The following is a 22886-nucleotide window of genomic DNA, read 5'->3' on the forward strand; positions in this document are numbered from 1 at the left end:
TAAACTTGGCATATAAAAAAGGCGTTGCTCTGTAGACAAAACGTAATGAGAAAATAATGTGGAATGCATAGAACATATTATACACACATGCGATAGAATTGTTTTCGATACTCACAACTGTTTATCGATATCAGTCTTGTATTTCTTATTGTAAGACTCTCGCTTGTATTCGGCGTTCGACACGGCGGCCGCTTTACCGTCATGCTGTCAACACAGACACCAACCACGACATTGTATATACAATCGTGTGTGATTTGTTATAGTTAGTGGGCACGCGTCACTTTCACTAGTTAGAAGTGTTTATATACATTATGACAGTTTCATTTGTTCATGTTCCTTCCAATGGCGAAATTATAACGACCGTTCAAAACTTACAAATATTGCTTAGTTGTTGAAGATTGACAACAAATAATTATAAGTAAATGTGTACTTTGATTTACACTTGATACATTGTTGAACATAATATTGAATGGTTAAATTTTTGTAGTATTACAACAGTCGTTATACTCGGCTCTTTTCGGGAGTAAAAATGCATCACGTAACTGGATGGTGAGTACAGTGACTGAACATTCATCACAGAGCGCTATCCATTCACTACATCAAACAGCATTGCATAACGTTCATGCGTTACATATATAAATACCTCCGAATTCTCCTTTATCTCCTTTGGCGGTGGGAGTCGTTTCCTCAATGCTGGCAAGGTTTTCCTCAGCAGGAAGCCGCGAGAGGCCGCTTGGAATACTACGATGCCCTTACAGAACCGCAAGTACCATCGTCTGATTTTTGAGCCTCGTAACCAAGATTGTACCTTCGTCGCCGCTTCGTGACGTGCCGTCAACCATTGCCTGGTTAAGTTTCATAAATCGCATGAATTATAAACCATTGACAATTTGCATTATTATTTATGAAAAATAGTCTCAAAACATAGTTTAAGACGAAATAATTTAATTCATATATACAACTGGACTCAGGCTCATATAATGTACTCCACTTAGTTACATCTCTAGGTCTATTTATCCACATTGCATATTTTTTCAACAAAGACCCTACAAATTTTAGAGCGTACTTGAATCGATTTTGACAGTTTTGCTCAAATATAAATTAATCATTTTGTCGTTGTTAAATAAAGCACTACGTGATGGTATATTTTATCGACTTTAGCCTCGATACAACACTGTTGATGACGTAACATACCTGCAGTAGTACTGGAGCACGATGGAGGCACGTCTCAGCGCGAGGAACCGACGCCGCTCCAGCACCGCGCGGAACCAGCGCTGGATGGTGATGATGGACGCCATGATCTGCTGATGCAGACGGTATTCCAGGTTCGTCTGCTCACTCTCGCGCATGAAGATCTTCGTCATGCCTAAACACAACAGATATCATGTCGATATTTAGTAGTTGAATATTGTTTGTCTCGCTTCTGACGTTAAATGTCATTTAAAATCCGAAGATAAAACTATGCAGGCGTATGCAAAGACTATCAGTAATGGGGTAGTAGATTGATGGAAATTGAAGTCTGCATTAATTTTCTTTACACGGTACGGCACACTACACAGCTGTTTGTCCAGACAGTGAAATAGCCAGTCATAATTCTGGCGACCATTGATGGACGCAATGTTACTCGTTAGTAATTTTTCGAACAATAAAAGGTAATATGAAAAATATATATAAGAAAATAAAGCGATAAAACGTCTACCCTTATCAAAAGCTGGTAACCGTTATCCACTTACCAAGCTGATAGTTATCCCTGTCCAAGTTCAACGTGGCCAGGAAGTGCCGCACGTCGGTCTGCGAGCTCAACAACCCCTTGGGCAACAGTATCCTGTACACTTGTATGAACTCTTCGTACGTGAGCCGCACGTTGTACCCGGCCTGTCTGATCCGGACGGTTTCCAACATGCCGGTGTACCGCAGCTGTCTTTGCACCGTCTCGTCGTCGAAAGCGTGCGGCACTTTTTCGCTGTTTGATTTTATACATCTGGAACGAAGTTTTTTTTTTAAAGTTAGAATAAATATATTTATTAGTTACATTATATGGATACAGCGTATGTCTACGCAGTAATTACATCAACAAATACAAATGTAAAGAAGCGTCAAAAATAATTATAGCCTGACCAGGATAATAAAAAACCTCGCTGTGTTCCGGTAAAATTTGGAACATATTTTTTGGACTGACCATTACCCTTCTAACGAAAAAGCTAAAATGGGGCTTTCAAGACAGAATGACCAGGCTATAAGAACTAGTTAAAGGGCAGGTTAGGTATTCATATTTTACGGCACAGGCAAGTTATTGCCATATTGTGTGAACAGCGCCTTATAATTCCTTATTAATGTTATTCACAGCACTTTGAACAATATTATATACCTGATAAAGAACGGATTCGCTTGATTGAGAGTCTCCATGAGCGCGGCGAGCGAGTGCTGGAACTGCGCGGCGACAGTCATCGGCTGCTTCCGTTTGCCGGTGGGCACCGCGATCCTCCCCGCTAACGTCTTTACACTTTGTAAGTTCTTAAGGCCTTTTTTCGCTCGCTCACGAGGCCTGAACGATTTGTTTTTCCTGTGAAAATTGTATTGTGTTTATTGTAAGGCAATGTTTAATAAGAAACAATACTTTAAGACATCATAGTGTATGAACTTTATGTTGCATGTATCGATTTTTGTTGCACGGATCGATCAGCCTGTTCATCGATTGATTGTGTCAATTGTTTTATAAATAAATTCTACTACATATACGGCAATCCTAAGTATAATGTAGAAGTATAACTATGATATCTTAAAGAGTAGCTTTTGTCCACCGGCCACCTAAATGCTGCATGGTGTGCTTTAAAAATAACATGCTTTAGTTTTCCATTTTAAGATGCTAATAGTCTTGTTGTATTTAAACATTTGTGTTGTGCCAGTATAAAAATTTTTTACTTTGCCAAATTTGCAATATATTACAGCTAAAGCGGATATCTATTCCAGAAATTCAAAGCTCTAAAACTAGTATACTATGTACAAATATAAATACGATACGGCTATGTGTGCAATAAAATTAACACCAGTGGCTAAATAATAAAATAACACAGCTGCAGTGAGAACGTAAAACAGCAGTAGCAAGGCAGGAAAACCCAAGTCCATCACCGATATAGCCGAAAGAAGTGACCCCAACCGAAACACGCTGATTCATCGAACAAAACCTTTACCGCAACATGAATTTTATTCGCCATTTAATTTTTTTCGGAAAAACAAGCGCTTGAAGTCAATACATGCGAATAGAATATGTGTAGTGGCGACAGGTTGTTCGATGAGAGCGGATGAGAGCTCGCGAGGTGAGTGAGGCGCGTACATGACGATCTGCTCGGCGCGCTGCAGCACGTCGGCGTCGTGCAGGGCGCGCTCGTCGCGGTCGCGGTCGGCGCGGCGCGTGCGCGTCTCGGCGAGCCTGTAATGCTTTGTCCCTTTCCCGCCGACGCGCGCCAAGCCGCCCGTCTCTTTCCCTCTAGTATCGTTGGCGGGACGCGCGGCCGTGTCGCGGACTTTACTCGCCGCTCTGTGTGGTGTTCTTGGTTCGCACGGGGGTGGAATTACAAAATTAATACAACAAAAACAAAAACGATAAACCAAATGATATTATAATGTAAGGGTGATACGCATGCGTTCGCGAGCGAGTTCCGAATGCTGGTCACGGCCCTGAAGACTAACTTATTAGTGACTGGTTCAGATAAGTCTGAAGGTCGAGGGCTACGTTAAGGCTGCAGACGCACATTGATTACAGACAAATGTTTAAGGAAATTCTAATCAAATCCCATACAGACGCAACATAAGGGTGATAAGAATGACTAAACATCGAAGTCCATGCTTTGGGTGCACATAAACATACAGTAAGCATGCCGTAAACACGGTGACTTACGCAATGCGGTTGATTGCGAGATTGATTGACGATACTGTCACCAGTTGGCTGAGCAACAAGACACATTTCATTACGTCACTTCACTTGCCGGCGTAAGCTTCTATAGATTGTGTGTACGGGAACATTATCAATTCGTCGTGATTTCGCCGCAAGTGCTCGTAAACGTATTGGCGAGTGAACAAGATATTTGTATCGACTTGTCGGATATATTATTAAAATGCAATTATTAGACTCAAAATAAAATTATTTGATAGGTGATATTATTTGTGAAAAATATTAATTGTTTATTTGCACATGCATTTATTGTGTTACAGTTTTATATTACAAGAATAAGCTTCATAAAAAAGGTAATAAGACGGAAGAATGCGGCCGCAATAAATGTTTACGTAACATTTAACAAACCGCAACTAATTGTATCAAGTCAGAACACACGGATTCTGTTACACGTAAGTTAATTATCATACATTATGAACGAGCTGTAAGAAAACATAGCGTGGAATGCTAATACACAAATCGCTTACATTCATATAAAGACGTGTGAAATTAACACAATAGCACATTAACGACTTTCAATTGTTTGTTAATACAATTCTAGCACTTGTGGAGTTAGCACTTGCGGCGAAACGACTATCGAACATTGGAATTTTGACATGTTCATCTGTGAGTTTGTCGGGGAAGTATGTTCATGCTAAGTTAATCATAATATTACAATATTGGACACAAAGGTTACCTGCAATAGATAGCGATTATTCATTTGATTTCAACTAATAAGTAAGCGCTAATTGGGAAAAGAGAGAAAACAATTTGATATGTCGCGTTTAAATCGATCGTATGGTGCAGATTGTTATCTTTATAGGTCAGTTGCGTTTGAGACAATGTTTAAACATTTATTCTGAAAGTATATTCACACTGGCTAAACTACCTCGTGAACCCATGCGTTCGGTATAAAGTATAATTAATTGATCATTAATAAAATGACATGCCGGAGACACAGTGGCTGATATTAATTCATGACAGTAAGTCCGTGCCTCAGCGCTGTCTATTGCAGGTAATGTATGTATGTATGTATGTAGTGGTGTGTGTGCGCGTGCGTGGCTGACCTGATGATGTTGTCGTTGTGCGCGTGTATGGAGGCGCGCGGGTGCCGCGCCCCGTCGGCGCGCTGCACGCGGTGGCGCCGCCCCGCCTCCATGAACGCGAAGTACCCCCTGCACACACCGCACAGTTACTCATCTGGTACACCACTCACTAGTACTACACTGAGTAACTTGTGAATACAATAACTAAGTTTAATTAAAGTAAATAACACACGGCGAAAATTTAGAGCATTCGCTCCGCCTCTGCTTACCCCTTCGAGGATAAAAGGCGTGGGTATGTATTAAATTATAATAAAATGTGTTTTACCTGAAAAACGCGCGTACGATCGCCCACCGGAACACTGCGACGGGGTCCACGCCCACCAGCTCCCGCACGAACGCGAGCGACGAGTTCTTCAGCACGCTTACTATGTCCTGCCGCATTAGATCTAAGTTCTTCTCACGCATGGCCGTCACCTACAGATTTATAAGTTTATTAACAAAGGTTATTCATAAAAATGCTTTGTCTAGTCCCACACTAGGCATGCCTGTGTCGTCAGGCAGTCCAACCGTCATTTTCAATAAAAGGTCCCAATCGCTTGCTTCGATGTACCTCACAAATGGATCAATATGAACAAAGTCGTTTTTTACAAGCTTACAAATGAGTTATTTTGATAGTTTCATTCTCGGGATCAGCTTGAAGATTGAGATTGGGATCGTTTATTGAAAACGTTTGTGAGATCGCTTAGGGGCTTGCCGTAACATTGTAGACAATGGTTTACTTTAGATACAGATTTTACAAAATCCGCATCCGAATGTTTCAGTTCTTAATGAAATGTTGTCACGGAATTCCTATTGAAATCCGTATAATATAAAATAATTTTAATCAATAATATTTTCCTTTTAAATAATACCAATGAGTTCTATTTATATCTAAGCAGAGCATACCTGATACTTGACCCTGCCGGCGTAGTGTCGTACGACGAAGGCCGGTTCCCGCCTTTGCGGTTTCTCGTAGAAAGGATTGTTTTCGTGCACGGAGTTGAACTTCTGTAATAGCGTTTCGTTTGTCGCCCAGGGGAAACTGGAAAAAAGATATAGTTGAGATGTTATTCTACAGAGGTGATATATTGTTATGAATACTTTTTTATTGCAAGTAATATAGTTTAATCAATTCAATCATTGGTCTATTACATCTATTATAGATGATTTAAACATCGTCAACTGTTGGAGATTATTAATACTTGAATAGTGAGGTAATTTTAATTTACATAATTTGCCAGTACGACTCAGCGTGCCACATAATTACTTAAGGGTAGAACACATTATCATCAAAGTTATTCGAACACAAAAACTCAAAATTTCATAGTTAAATTACCTCCAAATAAAGCCCAACCTACACAAGTATATTATAAACTATATTTCTCATACTCACTTGCACTGATCGTCCAGTAGCGACAGCAGCCCGTTAAGTTTCCCCTCGATAAGTTGCAAACATCCTGTATTATCCGAGAAGCCGATATCCGTCCACCGAATCCCCTCACGTCTGTACTCCTCTTGCTCGTATTTGAACACGTGCTGGTTGAAATAGTACTGCAGGTGCTCGTTCGCGTAGTTGATGCATAGTTGCTCGAAGCTGTTGCTCAGCCCGAAGTCTTCGAAGCCGAAAATATCGAGAACGCCTGGGGCATATCGATAGTTCAGATGATAATTTGTCGAAGAATTAGATTATTAGAAGGTGATATATGTTAATGAATGTTTATGTAATTATGATAAGGCAATGTGACTTAACTAAACATGATATCGAGCATATTGAATTATAAGAAGAATATCGATCTGCAAATCTTGTATCCGACTCTGATAGTGACCTAATTATACTTTTAAAACCAGCTACAATAAATTTCCTGAAAATCGGATTCCGGAATCAGTTATTGTAAATATAGTAGGCATGAGGCAGGCGGATATAATTCTATCGAACATCTTGATTCTTAACATATCTTATTAGTGATATTATACTGACCGATACTGTTTCCCTGATGTTCCCTGAGCGTGTCCTTCTTGGAGAGCAGCGCGTGGTTGACCTGCATCACTATCCAGTCAAACAGAGCACCGTACAAGCACTTCGCCATTGCGTCCCGAGTCGCTATCGCTTCTGGCAACCTGCGTTAAATATTGAATTATAGTTAATATTTATTAAAGATAAAAAGTATTTTTTATTAAAAGGAATATTTCCAGGCACTGAGTTTTAGGCAATATTGATAAAAGCATATTGTGTCAAAGCGTTATGTATGTCATTGCGCTGATTGTCAATAATTAATCAGGAATCGTAACATAACGACACAGTATGGGAAGAAAAAAATCAAAATAAAAACAATGAAGACAACATTATAATTAATAGTTTTCTATGAATGAATCTTTTAGAAAAGCTACTGTTTTTGCAAAACAATTTTGGTAAATAAATTTTAAACGGTAGATTGAAATATCTTAAAGATAGCAAATGGCTGCGTTGGTGGTCGCGTGTCATCTCACAAATTATATCATACGAGAAACATTCTAGGATGTTAGCTTGTTAAATTGCAGTTGATTTATTAACATTAAAATGTCCATTTATCTCAATTACTTCAGTTCTAGACGATGACGTTTACCTAGACCGATATTTATGCGATTATCCTAAATTAAGAAATAAATTAACGTATAGAATTATTTAAATATTGGCAATATTAGTGTAAATGCATCTGAAAGTTTTTGGACAATAATCTATTTTTGCGAAAATTGTTAGAGACTATTTCGCCCTTACACCCCTACAATTCCTGTAAGCCAGTATCAGCAGTGGCACACATTTTATTACACCGAGCGGTGAAGCTCGGCAAGTCTTAGAGACACTAATCTGTCTTTATCCCACAATGAAATGAATCAAATAGAAAGATAGAGACTTGGAAATATTAATTTCCTCCATAGCAAAGCAGGAAACAAAATAATGAACTAGAGAGAACAGAGAACATTTTAACCTTAAGTATAAGGACGTTTACAACTAAAAACGCCAATTGTCAAGAACTACAGTTACAAATTTAATGAAACCATTCTATTAAATGTACTGTTACATTTGATTCCAATAATGGACATGGCAAAAACGTTGGAAAACTAATAAAATTTACGAAAATGTGTAGTGTAAAGTGAGCAGAAGGTGTGCAGGTGAGTAGTGCGCAGGGACCTGTAGTTGATGACGAGCGTCTCGCCGGAGGCGCGCGCGCGCTTGGACGTGAGCGCGGCGAGCAGCGTCTCCTGCTTCACGCGCAGCAGCGACGAGATCAGCGACACCACCTCCGGGTTGCGCACGCCCACCGCCTCGTCGTGGTGGTACGACTTGCGCTGCGGCTGGAACTCCACGTTGCCTGCAACGTACGTACATACATTTATAACTACGTTTACATACATCAACACAACCAACACGCCTTATTCCCATTTCAAAGGTGGCCAGAGGTAGTATGACATACAGATCACCAGTTACATTAGATCCTAAGTTCTATGTAATAGGGCATGAGCATAGAATACAAGACTCCCAACTAATAGCTGATACAAATGATAATTCAGTTTTTAGTAGTTCAGTTAAAGTAACTATAGTTTCACCATGTAACTGTAGCACATTTAAAAGTGACAAAATAAACACAGCTTGATTAAATATGTATTTTTTTAGCTTGAAATAAAATGTATATTTTTTCCTGACAGACAGCCAGCTTACAGCAGGCCTATAGATAGTTTTATTCATAACGTTATTATAACAATTTTGCCACATTCAAGTAAGGATTAACTTAAACAAATGGTATGGTCTTATAAAATAATGCCATTATTCAGACCTGTCATTTTTACTTAACATGATAAAGATATGAAAAATGGGTAAACATATTATATTTGTTCCTTCTCCCTATAATATACATAAATGTATGTGGACTGCACCAAATATGATTCACGGATGATTTAACCACATATAAGACAAGCCTTGCTGTGTAGATAGTAGCCATCTATCAGTTTTTCTTTTATCCATAGGAATCCCTCAATGGATCTTATTTATTTATTACGCTATATTTGCTGGTGGTAGATCTCTCGTACACAAGGGCCCGTGTAGGTAAGTACCAAGACAATGTCTATTCGACCACCAAGCAGCAGTCTGTCAATGGTCAATCAATGGTCTGTATAGTGTTGCTACTGTTTATGGGCGGTCATATCGTATCGTCGGTATGCTCATCTTGTCTTTCAATTGTAATTAAAAAACGTATGGTGTATATAAGGTGTATAGAAGCTATGTATGTATTTTTTAAAAATATTACTTCGTTCCGAGACATCGACATACTGTTAACCGAAGTGTAGATGAGAAAAAATTAACTATTTTTATTTTTATTTTAAAATTACAGCCTGACCTTAAAACTAGCATAACATACTCCGCATTTAATAATCTTTGATAGTATGTATTGACTAAATAAATACGTATTAAGATGCGCGGTTTATACAGTTTTTGGAAGAACCTGGACTCATCTAAATGCATGACTCTATCAACCCTGGGTTACAAGTTATAATAACACGTGTGTGGGTAGCACATTCTCAGAACATTTTGGGCTGGAGTCCAAAACGCTCTGAATGTGGATTGGTGTATGGATTAGACCAATGAGATGTCTGGTGCCACAAACATATAAAACTATCAAATGAATTTACGGCTTATCAACTAAATAATTTACGTTTCATTTACTCGTGTTTGTGTACTCCCGAATTCAATTGTTTTCGTATGACTTGGCACGGGCTTGTTGCGTTGGCGGTAAGTGTTGCCGAATCAAACGACGATGTTAATGCGATATCTCCCAAATATTCTAAATACGAGAAAAGCCCTTGATATATCGAGCATTCTAGAAGTAGTAAGTTCGATTGTGTACGCGAGTAACTGCGTATAGTCATGATACATTTGAACTTTATCATTGACTTACATATAACCGAAAATTAAATACATGTATTATTTAACAATGATCAGCGCCATTTTTTCGAGATTTTGTATCGCCGTTCATCTGACTTTGTTTTTTTATTGCATTCAATGACGCGAGGAGCTTGCCGTTCGCCTAATGGTATGCGATACGACCGTGTTTCTAACACCATCCAATATCTTAAATTACAAAATATTCTTAGGTATTCTACTCCGCTGGCCATCCTGAGACATGAGTGTTTAAAACTTATTATGTCCAGTAGTTACACTGGCTACAATGTCCTTCAAACCGGAACACAACAGTGACTACTCACTGCTGCTTGGCGGCGGAAATAGACATTGCGGTGGTACCTACCCCGGCGGACTCTCATATATGAGAGACCTACCACCAGTAAAACTACTGACTGGATTATTTAGAAACTGAAGTAGATGAGACAATAGGTACGTACGTTTATGTGCGCGGTATAATATCCGCAGATTATACAAATCATCGGGAGAGGTTTATATGCAATAATGAACGTCATCCGGTTCACGATAATTGCAATGCTAATGCACAAATTAATGTTATATAAGCATGAATATTTAGATACAATATATCGTGGAAAAGGGTCAAGTTTGATAGCAATAACAAAGAGAAATAAACAAGGTTATGATTTAAATTGTTTTTTTTTTTAACAGCCTATATGTGTTTTTATTATAAACAGCTGATGACGATGGTACGCGTAACGACTACCCATATACCACCCGAACTTTGAATTGTAAAGTATTGCGTGATACTGGTCCATCGTGAGACATTAGATGTAAAACCTTGTCATGTTAAATAATTACACTAAAATATCTTCTTCAATTCGAACACAAGAATGCTCCCACGGTGCTGTTCGATGGCAGAAATAAATATTAGGCTGGTATCCAGACCAGCATACATGTGAAGTGTGATAAAGTTTTAAGACTATCATGAATTCTACATATGAAGAACTACCTATATTAAATATACTTGGTTTATAATATGTTAGTAACATATTTTTTTGCAATAAAATACATATTTTCTGCTTTAGTTTAAAAATTTAATCACATATTCTATGTGCATATTAATATTACTTGTATGGCCTTTATGTATTCGTGTCAAGTTAAGTCAATGATCAGTTTCCTGTGTAACTTACGACTAGGCATGGAATCCTACCTAAGATCTGTATTATGGATCATTGAATGTATTCATACCACACCCAATTGCATATTTTACAGTAAATCCATCATTGAAACCGACACAAAAGAATTACTAATGTAAACTCTTTAGGGAAAATAACTCCTAATAACGGAATATTAACAAGTTTAAATATAACAAGAGGAAAACAATAACAGAATATTAAATGAGCAATATTGTGTTTTTTCTGTTACTATGTACGATTTAAACCGAATTGAGGCGAAATGCATTGCCTTTTTCATTATCTGTACATAATTTTAGTCATTACAAGTGTCTATGATAATGTTACGTTATCATATAAATTAGTGCCTAAAACTTATCTATCGATAAGTGGATAGGCACTTTACTTATAAACCACGTGTACTTATAAACCACTTATAGTTTGAAGATTGGCGGTGACTCACCCAACAGCAGCACCGCCGAGAGCACCGCGAATAGCCTCCGCTGCTTGTCCAGCGTGAAGCCCACCATCTCCATCGACTGCTTCAGCCGCGAGAATTCGTACTGCTCGTCGGTGCCGGGCACATCACTACACCCAGTCCTCGACAGATAATTGTACTTGTCCACACTGAGCAAATGCAACTGTTCCTTCTCCTGCTCCGACGCACCCGCCAACAAATAGTAAAACACATGATAGTTCCTCTCGTTACGTCCCTGACTGCAAATTCGCGACTTTTCGAGTAGATATTTTTGTACCACAGCACCGTGCACCATTCCATTTTCTTTGTAATTCACTTGTATGAACTTGCCGAACCTGCTGGAGTTGTTGTTGTGAGCTGTCTTCGCGTTGCCGAACGCCTCGAGCACGGGTCCCGCGCTCAGTATCGTCTGCTCCACTCCGCTGCCGTGAGATCCTTTCTGACTCAATGCCGTCAAGTGATGCAGTAAGAAGTTCGTGCTCTCCGTCTTGCCGGATCCGCTTTCGCCGCTAATCACTATGCATTGGTTAGTCCTCTCTCGCAGCATGCAGTGGTAAGCCGCGTCGGCCACCGCAAATATATGCGGCGGGAGGCTCAAGCCGATCCGTTTGTTTTGATAAAGTTTCACATACTTCGGGTTGTAAATCGGATAGAACTTGAACGGGTTGAGAGCTATCAGTATGGATCCGACGTATGTGTATATGTAGCCGGCGGCGAACCTCGCCCTCAAGTTATCTAACAGCGTCTGCTCGTTGAGCTCGGGCAGCTGACACAGGTCGGGGTACTCCCGGTCTTTCGGCTGATACAGAAACCGCTGGAAGTAATCCTTGATCAGCTGCGGATCCACGGAAAAGTTCTCCATCCATGGTTCGTCTGGAATTTTTTCACGGAGATAGAATCTGAAAAACAAACACGGATGTCAATAAAAAATATTATTTCAAACTGTACCCAATAGAGATCTAAGAATAATTTACTTTTGAGTCATATTTATAAGATGATTGTGGCTAATTAAAAGTTTGCGCGCGTCGTTATAGTTTTAGCTTCCATGTTTAATCGCGCAGCAATGTTTCAGTTTGATTGGCAGGATGGAGACGACGTTATCACGCGAGTGAGGCAGGAAGAGTGATGACTCATTGCCACAGCGCTGGTACATTATCCTCAATCACTGCTGTAGCCCTATATTGAACAACTTATTGTAAACAACGTGCTAATTTTGTTTAACTATGCACGATGTACGATCACTTGCAGATAACGAGACTACTATTTACATAGAATCTACCGATCCTGCCGCACGCCAAATAAATACTACATTTGTTCATTTGTAAACTTATAAGGATACAACATGTCAAAATGTCCATAATTATTGGACACAACATTGGACATGCGACAATTAAAATGAATCATCGCTTCGTCGGAACATTGTAGAAATAGTTTGCAAATAGCATTGCGGTGACAGGACACGTATAAGAGCGTGCGGCTGCAGCGCTTGTAGATAAATACAGCGCGAGCGACGCAGCGGCACAGGTGTGTACACAAGGTTAAAGGTATCTCCAGCAGTACATAATGACTGGAATGAGATAATTACACGGCTAGACCTGATTTAGCATGGTTCAACTTTTATCAACTACTGTTTACTTAGAAAAAAATAACGACCAACGCAAAAACCTTAAAGGCGGCAGGTTTTTTTACTTGTGTATTGTTCATACAATCGTCGAAAGAAATACAGACTATTACATTGATGTATGATTTAATAGTGTTCTAGATATAAGTTAATGATAAACCATTTGATTAATATTTAATGAACACCATAAACATAGAACCATAGTATATTCTAATATAATATGATAATGTTGGTTCCTGCCTGTGTCTTACCTATTATTTTTAGGTATCCATCGCTGATCTGTACAGTAAGATACAATTAAACCTAGATGTTGATAGTATATTTATGCAAATATTCATACCTGTTGTATTGGATAGTGGATTTGTTTATCGGCCAAAGAAGCATGACAGCCACGGGGGACTCATTGGGACCGAGTCGCCTCTCCTTACATTCGCCGCTGACACTGTCTCCAACCACCTATATATTTGTAAAGTTTAGTGTACATAGTAACCGTAATTATCGCAGTCATTACGATATAAATATTCATTAGCATTGAAATAGTGTTGTGGGTTTACTTCCTACATTGACAGTAGTACTAGCCGTATCATTGAAGCGTGTTGAATTACATATTTTTTATGTATATATAATATAGGTCGGCATAGATTCTAATATTAGTTTCATACATATAGAATTGTATATAACACGGAAAAACATATTTTTTTGTTGTCATATAATTTATTGCACATTAGTAATTATAATGTTTCCTTTATGACATATTTAGAAGCTCAATATGATACATTATAGTGAGATAGTGTGTACATAATGTTACATTAAATATTTTCAAAATATTAACATATTTGAGTAATAAATAATACCTCCAAACATAAAAAAAATTACAATTATTAAGAACCTATGTTCAGAAGCATATAGAAGTCTTATTTTATAATTAACTTAAGGAAATATCAAATTAGCCTTAACAAAAAACGAAGGTGACTCATCCAGTTGCAAATGAAAAAATCTGTTCGCGACATACTCGTCAGTATGTGCAAGAATAATCACTTTTGCACTGTGTTAAGATTAATTTTAAATTATGTATCACCACTCTCGCCCATCAGAGTTGACAAGAATTTAAAAAGAAATAATAATATAATTTTTCTCATACCATTTGATTGCTTCCTGAAATATTTTTTTACCTCATTGATTTAATTACTTTGTTGACCTTAGCTCTACATATTTAGGAAATCATAAAATGTATGTATTTTTACTACTATCCAAATGTGTGAACTTTATTAAGAGCGCATGTTAAAGTTAACCTTGTATAGGCCTGCTTGACTGGCTGGTATCATTGTCTGATGATGTTAGTCTTCACTAACATTATCCTGTAATTTGAATGACGGGAAGAGCTTGCCATTTTCCTGATGGTAAGCGATACGACTGCTCATAAACAATCCAACACATTAAATTACAAAGTATTGTTTGGTATTCCACTGCGCTTGCCATCCTGAGACATGAGATGTTGTGAAGTCTTATTATGTCCAGTAGTTTAGTAGTAAACTTTAGTCTAAACATACCTCGGCAAGTTCGTACGGCCCTCCTGTTCCATCGTTCAAACTGAGTTTCTCTGTGATGCAAGTGACTATTTCTTCTGAACTTGTCTGCTTAGAAGCTTCGACAGACAGGGCTTCATAGTGGGGCGAGAGTGCTCCCACATATACCTGTATTGGGGAAACAGTTATAGCTTAGGGAAGTCTTTGTAAAACTTTCACTAAATCTGTCACTTATGGGTCTTGTAAACTAATAATTTCATAATGTCTTTAATGTTGCCTATGTAATGTATGCAGTAATCATAATAAGTAAAGTATTTTCTATTAAAATTTGAATATTTTGTACTACTACTACAGTTGTTAGTGCTAAATTTCATTTAAATTCTGCTTGTTGTTATAGCATGTTATAATTGAATTTTAAGTCAATATTAATGAAATATTCAATAGGATGAATGAATTTTCCTGTTTGTAACCAACATACAGTTATAAGGTATAGTTATAACTTATAATATACTCTTCTCTATAATAGAAATATGAAATAAAATACAATAAAATGAGATTTGAGTTTTAACTTATATTTTCATGGCATAAAAAGGAAATTATGTCCTTCCCAGGGACTTAAATTGTATTCATAGCATATTTCATTGAAAGCCATATGATAGTTTTTAAATTTATCACATTCAAACAAACAAACATGGCAAGGGACTTTGTTTTTGATAGGCAAGGATGTGTTTTCGACAAAATTTTGATTAATTCAATTATAACTAATTACTACTTAATAATAGCATAAATATGCCGCTTTTTGTGATAGTAAGGTTTACAACTAAAGATACTTAGTGTATCATAAGTCTTTTTGGGATTTCTTATTTCTGTCCCTGTTCAGTATAGCATGCATAGGAGTTTTCTGTTGCATTACACTATGAATTAAAACAAAAGTTACAGAATCACAATAAATATATAATCATAATATTGATGAAGATATATTATCTTTACATTACTGGTAAAAGACTGGCTAGACATAATTGATAAGAATGTTGATATATATTTGTGTTTAAACACTTTTGATAAATACAACTTATTTCATATGGACATTCTTTTGTGTTTTTCGTAATATAATAAACACTGAAAGATATCCTTTTTGGTGGGTTTATTTTTTTTCATTTCATATGCATAGACATAAATTTTTGCAATATAACACAATTTATTTCTGCTATTTTCCTTTGTCAATGTTGTTTTCTAATTTAAATGATGAATGATCTGTCAAAGCATTAATAAATTAATTTTCTTTGATTTTTATTGGCCATACATAGGAACTTCCCTTCAAAGCTTTAGATATCTCCCAGGAGTAACAACTATCTGAGAACCTTAAAACATTTACATCACTTCGGCAAACAAGGATATATTTTTAGTACATTTTACACATTAAATATTGGGGAAATATAATCACATTAAATCTTCCAGGTCAGTATCAGTCAGGAACCCATAATTGTGCCCAGTTCATAACTATAGACTTGCCTTCAATTATATGGAATTAACATAGCTGCTTTAGATTCATGTAATAATATTTCTACTTATCCTTAAAAATGTGTGATAGTATGTATTTTATACTTGTGAATTTTTACTTATGCTCATAATGAAATCACTTAAATCATTTAGTTTTCATTGTTGTTTTTCTCAAAATAATAGTTAATATACTCTCTTGATAAAATCAAATAAAGTGCATAGGGGGATGCCAAAATAACATGTCAAGTTGTTAGTAGTTAGCTTAACTTAAAAAATATAACAAAATTCAAACAGAAAAGACAAGTTGAATAATAAATTAATATGTGTTATACTTCCACAGATTAGTTGTTTTTTATGAGCTTATCAGTCAGAGTGAATACACAAAAGTTATGTTTCAAATAATCATAATGAGATCAACCTAATTTAATTAAAAGTCAGACTTACAGACATCATTTGGCACAATGTAACAATTTTATGTTGATAGCAACATGTCATAACAACAAACAGTTGACACACTAAGTTTATATTTAATTTGTATGTGGCATTCTTTACTTCACTAATGGCTAATTTATCTCAAGCTTTTAAGACATGCACATTCATTGGCTATTACTCATTCCTATTTATTTACATATTTCTCTTGTGTACTCACCTGCACAATGTGTCTTTGATTCTCAGAATGTGCCATCTTGCATCATTGCCCTACTCCTTGATGCATTGTTGGGTATGAACATGTGTTATCTTCATTTTGTTACACTTTTATATACACTTCTCCTCAGATGTATGGTTGCATTCATTATGCCCTCACTTGTAAAGAGTTCTGATTATCTATTGCACTCTTCAGTGTTTAGATGATCAGCAATTATTGTTCAGCATATAGTGCTCCTATGATCTGCACCTGACCCCCACAGAGACTGGCAGGTAGTCAACCGTAACAATTTTGTGAAATATCATGCCACTACACACACTCTTCGATTTGCTTAACAGTTCCAACGATCCTATGCTGTAGCTTTGTGCTTCTTAGTTTCTGAATGACAAATTACAAGTGAAACACAAAGAAGAGAAATCTAAGATGTGGGTCACATGCTGATTGGATGGTAGAGGCAGAGCTTATAATTAAGCTTTACATCGCTTACTTTGCGTATTACTCAACATAATATTCTAGAAACTTTTCATTCACTTCTCGTTTTGAAATCCTCCACAATGTATCAACTTATTACAGTTAAAAAACAACACATTCAACTCAAAACTGTAGCGAAATCGGTGTCTCCGACAACCTGTTATTTGTCAAACACAACTCTCCCGGACGCACCACGTTATCGCACTCGTTGTATTTTATTATTTAATAAAGTAATAAAAATGTTTTCTTATTATTATCCACCCTTATTTCTGTTCGAGTCTTATTTTAATAAACAAAGTGTTCAGAGAAATCTAATCTATTGAACCACCATTTTTATTTGTGTCCGACTTGAATCGTGTATCAAGGGAGAATCATCAAATAAAAATGCTATAAAAACACACACAGAAGCGCAAAAGTAGCAGACTGTTCAACTTGGTCGTATTATATCATAGACAAATGAATAAAACTTTTGATCCTTTGTCTTTGATTGTTGTGGTTTTTTGTTGTTTAGACACTAAGGAACAAAACTGTTCAGTTAACTTTCTAACATATAAAATATAAAAAAAATAACATGTAACGGAATGTATTGCAAATTGAAACGTCCATAATATTATTGCAGTTATCTATGTGTCATCATAAATTTTAAATTAACGGTAAATGAAAATATCCAAATCATATAAACTCTTATTGTATGGCTTTTATTAGAGAATCACATTTTTTATACTTTACGAGTATTTCATGCTAGAAATATTCAAGTATTAATTGATTGAATATATACCAGTAAAAATAAATATTTTTTACAAGATTCAAAATATTTTTTCGTAGTTACGATAGACTTTAGAAACGTTTGGCTACACAGTCTCAAGGGTAATAACGAACCTACGCATTGAAAGTTAGGGTTATCATTTTTTTTTTAATTCTAAGTATATAACTTAGAATAAAAAAAATACAATTCAACTATAACTAATAAGAAAACCAACAATTCTAAAAAAAGCTAATTTGGTTGAGTCGCAACGTGTATGGCCTGTCTAAATTATAATCATGCATTATTAAGAAATAAAAAAAAATACATATGAAATAAGAAGCATTTTATTAACATTCACTTTTGCTTACGGCCCTACACGAAAATAAGAATTATAATATAAGTACGCAACTGAAATTTGAGTTCAGGATAGCCTAGTTTTATATAGAACGAACTGCAAAGTCCATAGTTTCTAATCCAAGGCACACACACTCACTTTTTAAAGATACGTGTATATTGTATATATATATCAATTATAATTGCTTTAACGGTGAAGGAAAACATAAAAACAGTGAGTAAACCTTCATGAGAATTCTTTATCCGAATTTCGATGGTATGTGAAGTCTTCCAACTCGCACCAGGCCAGTGTAGTGGAAGGCCTAAACCCTCTCAGTACAACCCGCAGAAAACTTTTGTGCGCTCGTTCTTCACACCGAAAGGGAGGACATTTAACGCGGACCAAGACACATAGTGCAGCATGTATACCTCTTGGCTGCAGAACACACTGAGGCCTAAAAAGGCCCGCGAGCCCCCTTCGCTCATCCTAAGAAGTTCCTATTCTTCTCTTACTCTTCCTTCGACCATTTCCTTCCCCACTCTACACTGGGGTCGTGCGTTGGCTAGCAGGGGGAAGGCTTGTAACCTGTGCGGTTTCCCCCTAAAAAAAACTCCCTCCGTAGTAGAGATCTCGCGTTATCAGCAGTGGTGAGTATATAGGTATAATACAGGGTTTTTTTTTGGGAACTGCCGTGGTTTTCACCGGGGGTCACTGGAGGCGCCAGCTGAAGGTTCGCTGACAGCCTGCAGTTACACGGTCTTAGGGCCGGGAGGAAGAAGGGGGGGGATTAAGGGAAGGAAGAGAAGAGGAAGAAGTAGGAGTTAATAGGATGGTTGGAAGGGAAAGGGAAGGGAAATGTTCACGAATCCTTATAGACCTCACTGTGAAGTTAGCAACCATGAGATATACACACGATCTGTGTGCCTAGGGTCGCGACAAATATGCCCCCATGCATGGGCGTGCCTTTGGTGTGGAGACCAAGCGTACAAGAATTGCCTCGGGGGGCGGAAAAGTATAATGCAGGGTTAGTGTTATTATATAAAATTATTTTATTTTTATATTTTCATTGATAGTTCCGTAAGATAGGTAAGTGCTAGTATTCATGGGCTTAAGCTAAATATTAGGGTTGGGTGGGTCAGAGTTCGACGATGTATTATGGGTTTTTTAGGGACATGACTGCCCTAAAGAATGCCGAAAATTCTGCACGTATTTAAAATCACTGCTTTTTGCAGTTGTATAAAAGCTCTCGGTGGCATAGTTGTACTACATTCGCGGAACGGCAGCGCTCTGAAGTCCTGGGTTTAAATCCCGGGTCAGGCAAAGTGATATTTGGGTTTTTTATGCTCAGTATCAGCCCGGAATCTGGGACTTGTACTCGATATGGCGATAGATAGATATCACATCATCGGACGAAACATACTTGGCGAAAAATGTGGGGTGCCTTGGTTACGCCTCTGCATAATACTCCTTTAGGGATAAATGCGTGATGTTTGTTCGTTTGTTTTTTATATAAAAGTCTGTGGTGACAACTGTAAAATTATAAAGCAGTTTGCTAACTGTTTGGGGATAAATCTAGTTGTGAATAATACTATTGGCTCTATGGGATACTTTTTGTAAGTGCGACATTTGTGATTCTTCATCTTTTAGTGAGTGTGAGTATTTCGGCTATTGTGTTTTGGAGATTGTGGGTATTAGGTAAAGCTATGACGATGAGAAACGCGGATATACTTTTTTTATCAACTAGAGCGATATCGGGTCTATTTTAATATACAGTCTGGTCAATTAAGATGGCTTTATCATGGTAGAGTTTAAGGTTACTATTTTCTAGTACTGTTTCTAGGATATATTTATAGTATGGAATGGGTGTTTTTGGTGCTATTTTGTGGCTATCTTTTGGTAAATTGTGTTTGCCAATTAATCGTGTCTGAAATTGTAGTCGGTCTCGGCTATTGATCTAAAGACACCTGTAATGTGTAGATTCTGAACTGTTATTGCATTTTCTACAAAAATCTGAGGGTAAACTAGATATTTTTATTATATGTTATTTAGAGTAGCGTGTTTCGATTATTTGGTCCTGTATTCTTATCATGAAACCTTCAGTCTCCAAACACCTCGCCACGACCGAGCCATGCGATCGACGCTTCTTTGTCGACATTAGGTTGATTTAAATCTTTGCGGTGCCTCCCATGCAGCGACTTTCAACTGCATTCTTCAATATTTTTCTTATATATTGGGATTAAATTTTTTGTACAGTTTAAATTTTCATATACCAAGCAGTTGTACGTAAAATTTTGGCTATTATGTGCTATTGCACTGTGAAGTACTGAGAATGTAATATTATTTTTTATTGAAAATATTAGTATAGATACTGACTGCGTCTGATATATTACATGTGCATATCCTGTTATTATTATTTTTATTAAGAAACAAGTTTGAACGCAGTTGCAGATAACTTACATCCTGCTATTTTATTTTCAAACAATGTAGTACATATCTAAGTATCGCATAAAACTATCAGTAGATATACACTACACACCTATAGTTATTAATATATACCTACCAACAATATAATATTCTAGCAATTTAAAAATATTTAGAATTAAAGTTTGTTCCAATTTTTTTTTTTATATTTTGATAATCGTCTCTTAAAATAATAAACAAAAGTATCATCCTAGTTTCGACATTCTCTAATTTGAAAATAAATAAAATTAGATAATTTACAACTAATGTGCAAGGAACATCAATTACCTATCTCTAGAAGAAAAGAAGTTTTATCAAGAACAAAGTTTTGGAACATGTTAAAGTTAGTATGGTTTTAGAGAATTAATATACTAAGATTACCTAGATACATTTTTACCTAATTCTGAAATACTGAAATAAATTGAAAGTTTACTGGTATTTTAAAGGTTATGCAAAATGTGCAAGCCATATTATGATATTCACTTAATTTAAAATGCACATAGTTAAATATTACGAATTTTTTATTGTATGTTCTTTGCGCATATTTTGTAAATCATAGATCTAGATAAAAATTATATTTAACAAATAGGTACACTCATATTATAACGAAAAATATTAATAATAAAAAAAACTTAATTAAAACACAACAACTTAAACATACCTATCTACATTATTAAAATATTTACATAATAGGCAATATGGCTATTTTCAGTCACGTTTATGAGTCAATGGCAATATAGAGTCTTTGCGTTACAAGTTCCATTCACATTAGTAACAAGCTCCTTGTGGACCTCCGATGGGTGACGCTGGCTGATGCTCGCCTGGCAGCAGCCGCGGCGGCGGCAGCGCGCCTCGCGTGCACGCGCCCATGTTTCGCAAGATGATCAGACCTTGCAAATCGTTTGCCACATTCCTTGCATCTGTAGGGTTTGTCGCCGGAGTGGCTGCGTCGATGGCGCGCTAGCTCGTCGGATCGCGCGAACCGCCACGAGCAGCCTGTCCACGTACAACGGTACGGTTTTTCACCACTATGTCTTCGCAAATGTGCTCGCACATGTGAAGCTTTTGCGTATAACTTACCGCAATCTTCTACTGGACAACGAAACGCTCCCAGCTCAGGAAAAAACTTAGGTTCACCCCAAGAACGAACTTTAACGTGGGCATTTGTTGTTTGCACCGGCTTCTCCCACTCGTTCTTCATTGAAATGTAATCATGTGTCTCTAGCGCACATATGGAATTAGTGCTGTATGAAACGTCCGCGGCAGGTAATGGTGTATCTTTGGTAATATCACAGTTAAAAGTTTCCAATAGACATTCGTCTATTATGCTTTTATCTAAGTCTTCAAAATCAAAAACGGGCAAATCATCGACGAGATTGCACTCTTCCTTGTTTGTATCACTGGCACCGATTACGAAACTGTCACAATTGAGGTCCAAATCACTTAGTTGCCACTCGCTGCTGTCGGAATCCAAAGACGGCAGCTCGAAGTTTATCAAACTTTCCGCCGGTGAATACTCAAACAAAAGTTGATCGTTCAGCAGAGCGTCTTCGAGTATAGGAATCCCGTCGCAAAACATTTTTGATCTGAAAGTGTAATTAATTATATTTAAGTTAATAGCCAACGATCACGCACGCATTTATATGAATGAAAAACGTTACTAACGTGTATGACGCGCGTGCGGTAGTGCCGCCAGTTTGTTTATCCGTCGTTCGACGATAATACAAGTGCGTGGATATCAGTTCGGGATAAGCAGTGGACAGCCGACTGGCGCGAGTCCCGGGGTAGAAATGAATGTGATCGGCCGCAGCCCGCTGTGCCGGACACCGCGACGGACGCGCGATAACGACCATCGGCGATTATCGAGGGATCCATGCACGCTCGCTTACACCACCAGCCGCCACGAGATCATCACACGCTGTACGTTGGTACTGCAGCGCTGCTCGCTGACTGTTGTCGCTTCTCGACTGTCGACAATCGGCGTCTATAACAATACTATATTACTGACCTATCAATTTGTAGT

The 22886-nt window shown here is 37.3% G+C and overlaps 2 protein-coding genes across 7 annotated transcripts in view; both read right to left on the bottom strand.

Moving 5' to 3' along the window:
• LOC115440100 (unconventional myosin-IXa) overlaps positions 1–17722 on the bottom strand; it is a 32137-nt gene extending 14415 nt beyond the window's left edge. For 2 of the 6 annotated variants that reach the window (XM_037436450.1, XM_037436449.1), the window contains exons 1-16: positions 16857–17722; positions 14732–14875; positions 13522–13637; positions 11546–12459; positions 8186–8366; positions 6995–7134; positions 6410–6656; positions 5923–6058; positions 5303–5451; positions 4999–5106; positions 3335–3550; positions 2369–2563; positions 1734–1981; positions 1195–1366; positions 644–845; positions 116–204 (exon numbers count right to left, since the gene is read on the bottom strand). In XM_037436450.1, the coding sequence (XP_037292347.1) occupies positions 116–204; positions 644–845; positions 1195–1366; positions 1734–1981; positions 2369–2563; positions 3335–3550; positions 4999–5106; positions 5303–5451; positions 5923–6058; positions 6410–6656; positions 6995–7134; positions 8186–8366; positions 11546–12459; positions 13522–13637; positions 14732–14875; positions 16857–16892 (3293 nt within the window). In that variant the 5' untranslated portion in view covers positions 16893–17722. Of the gene's footprint in view, positions 1–115; positions 205–643; positions 846–1194; positions 1367–1733; positions 1982–2368; positions 2564–3334; positions 3551–3898; positions 3947–4998; positions 5107–5302; positions 5452–5922; positions 6059–6409; positions 6657–6994; positions 7135–8185; positions 8367–11545; positions 12460–12534; positions 12862–13521; positions 13638–14731; positions 14876–16856 lie in introns of those variants that run through there. The other 4 variants (XM_037436451.1, XM_037436452.1, XM_037436453.1 and 1 more) reach the window with 4 other exon arrangements.
• A 3112-nt stretch (positions 17723–20834) lies between these two features.
• On the bottom strand, positions 20835–22845 carry LOC115440130 (zinc finger protein 675). The gene is made up of 2 exons (XM_030164316.2): positions 22529–22845; positions 20835–22449 (listed from the first exon to the last, which is right to left on the bottom strand). The coding sequence occupies exons 1-2, from the start codon at positions 22714–22716 to the stop codon at positions 21627–21629; spliced, it is 1011 nt and encodes a 336-aa protein (XP_030020176.1). The 5' UTR covers positions 22717–22845; the 3' UTR covers positions 20835–21626.
• Positions 22846–22886: the final 41 nt, after the last annotated feature.

Source organism: Manduca sexta, chromosome 8 (genome assembly GCF_014839805.1).
Source record: "Manduca sexta isolate Smith_Timp_Sample1 chromosome 8, JHU_Msex_v1.0, whole genome shotgun sequence".
In the NCBI taxonomy this organism is placed as follows: Eukaryota; Metazoa; Arthropoda; class Insecta; order Lepidoptera; family Sphingidae; genus Manduca; species Manduca sexta.

Coding starts and splice junctions, on each gene's coding strand:
- LOC115440130 (XM_030164316.2), bottom strand. CDS start 22,716: ATGGTCGTTATCGCGCGTCCGTCGCGGTGTCCGGCACAGCGGGCTGCG. Junction 22,450..22,528: donor ACCGCACGCGCGTCATACAC/GTTAGTAACGTT, acceptor TTACACTTTCAG/ATCAAAAATGTTTTGCGACG.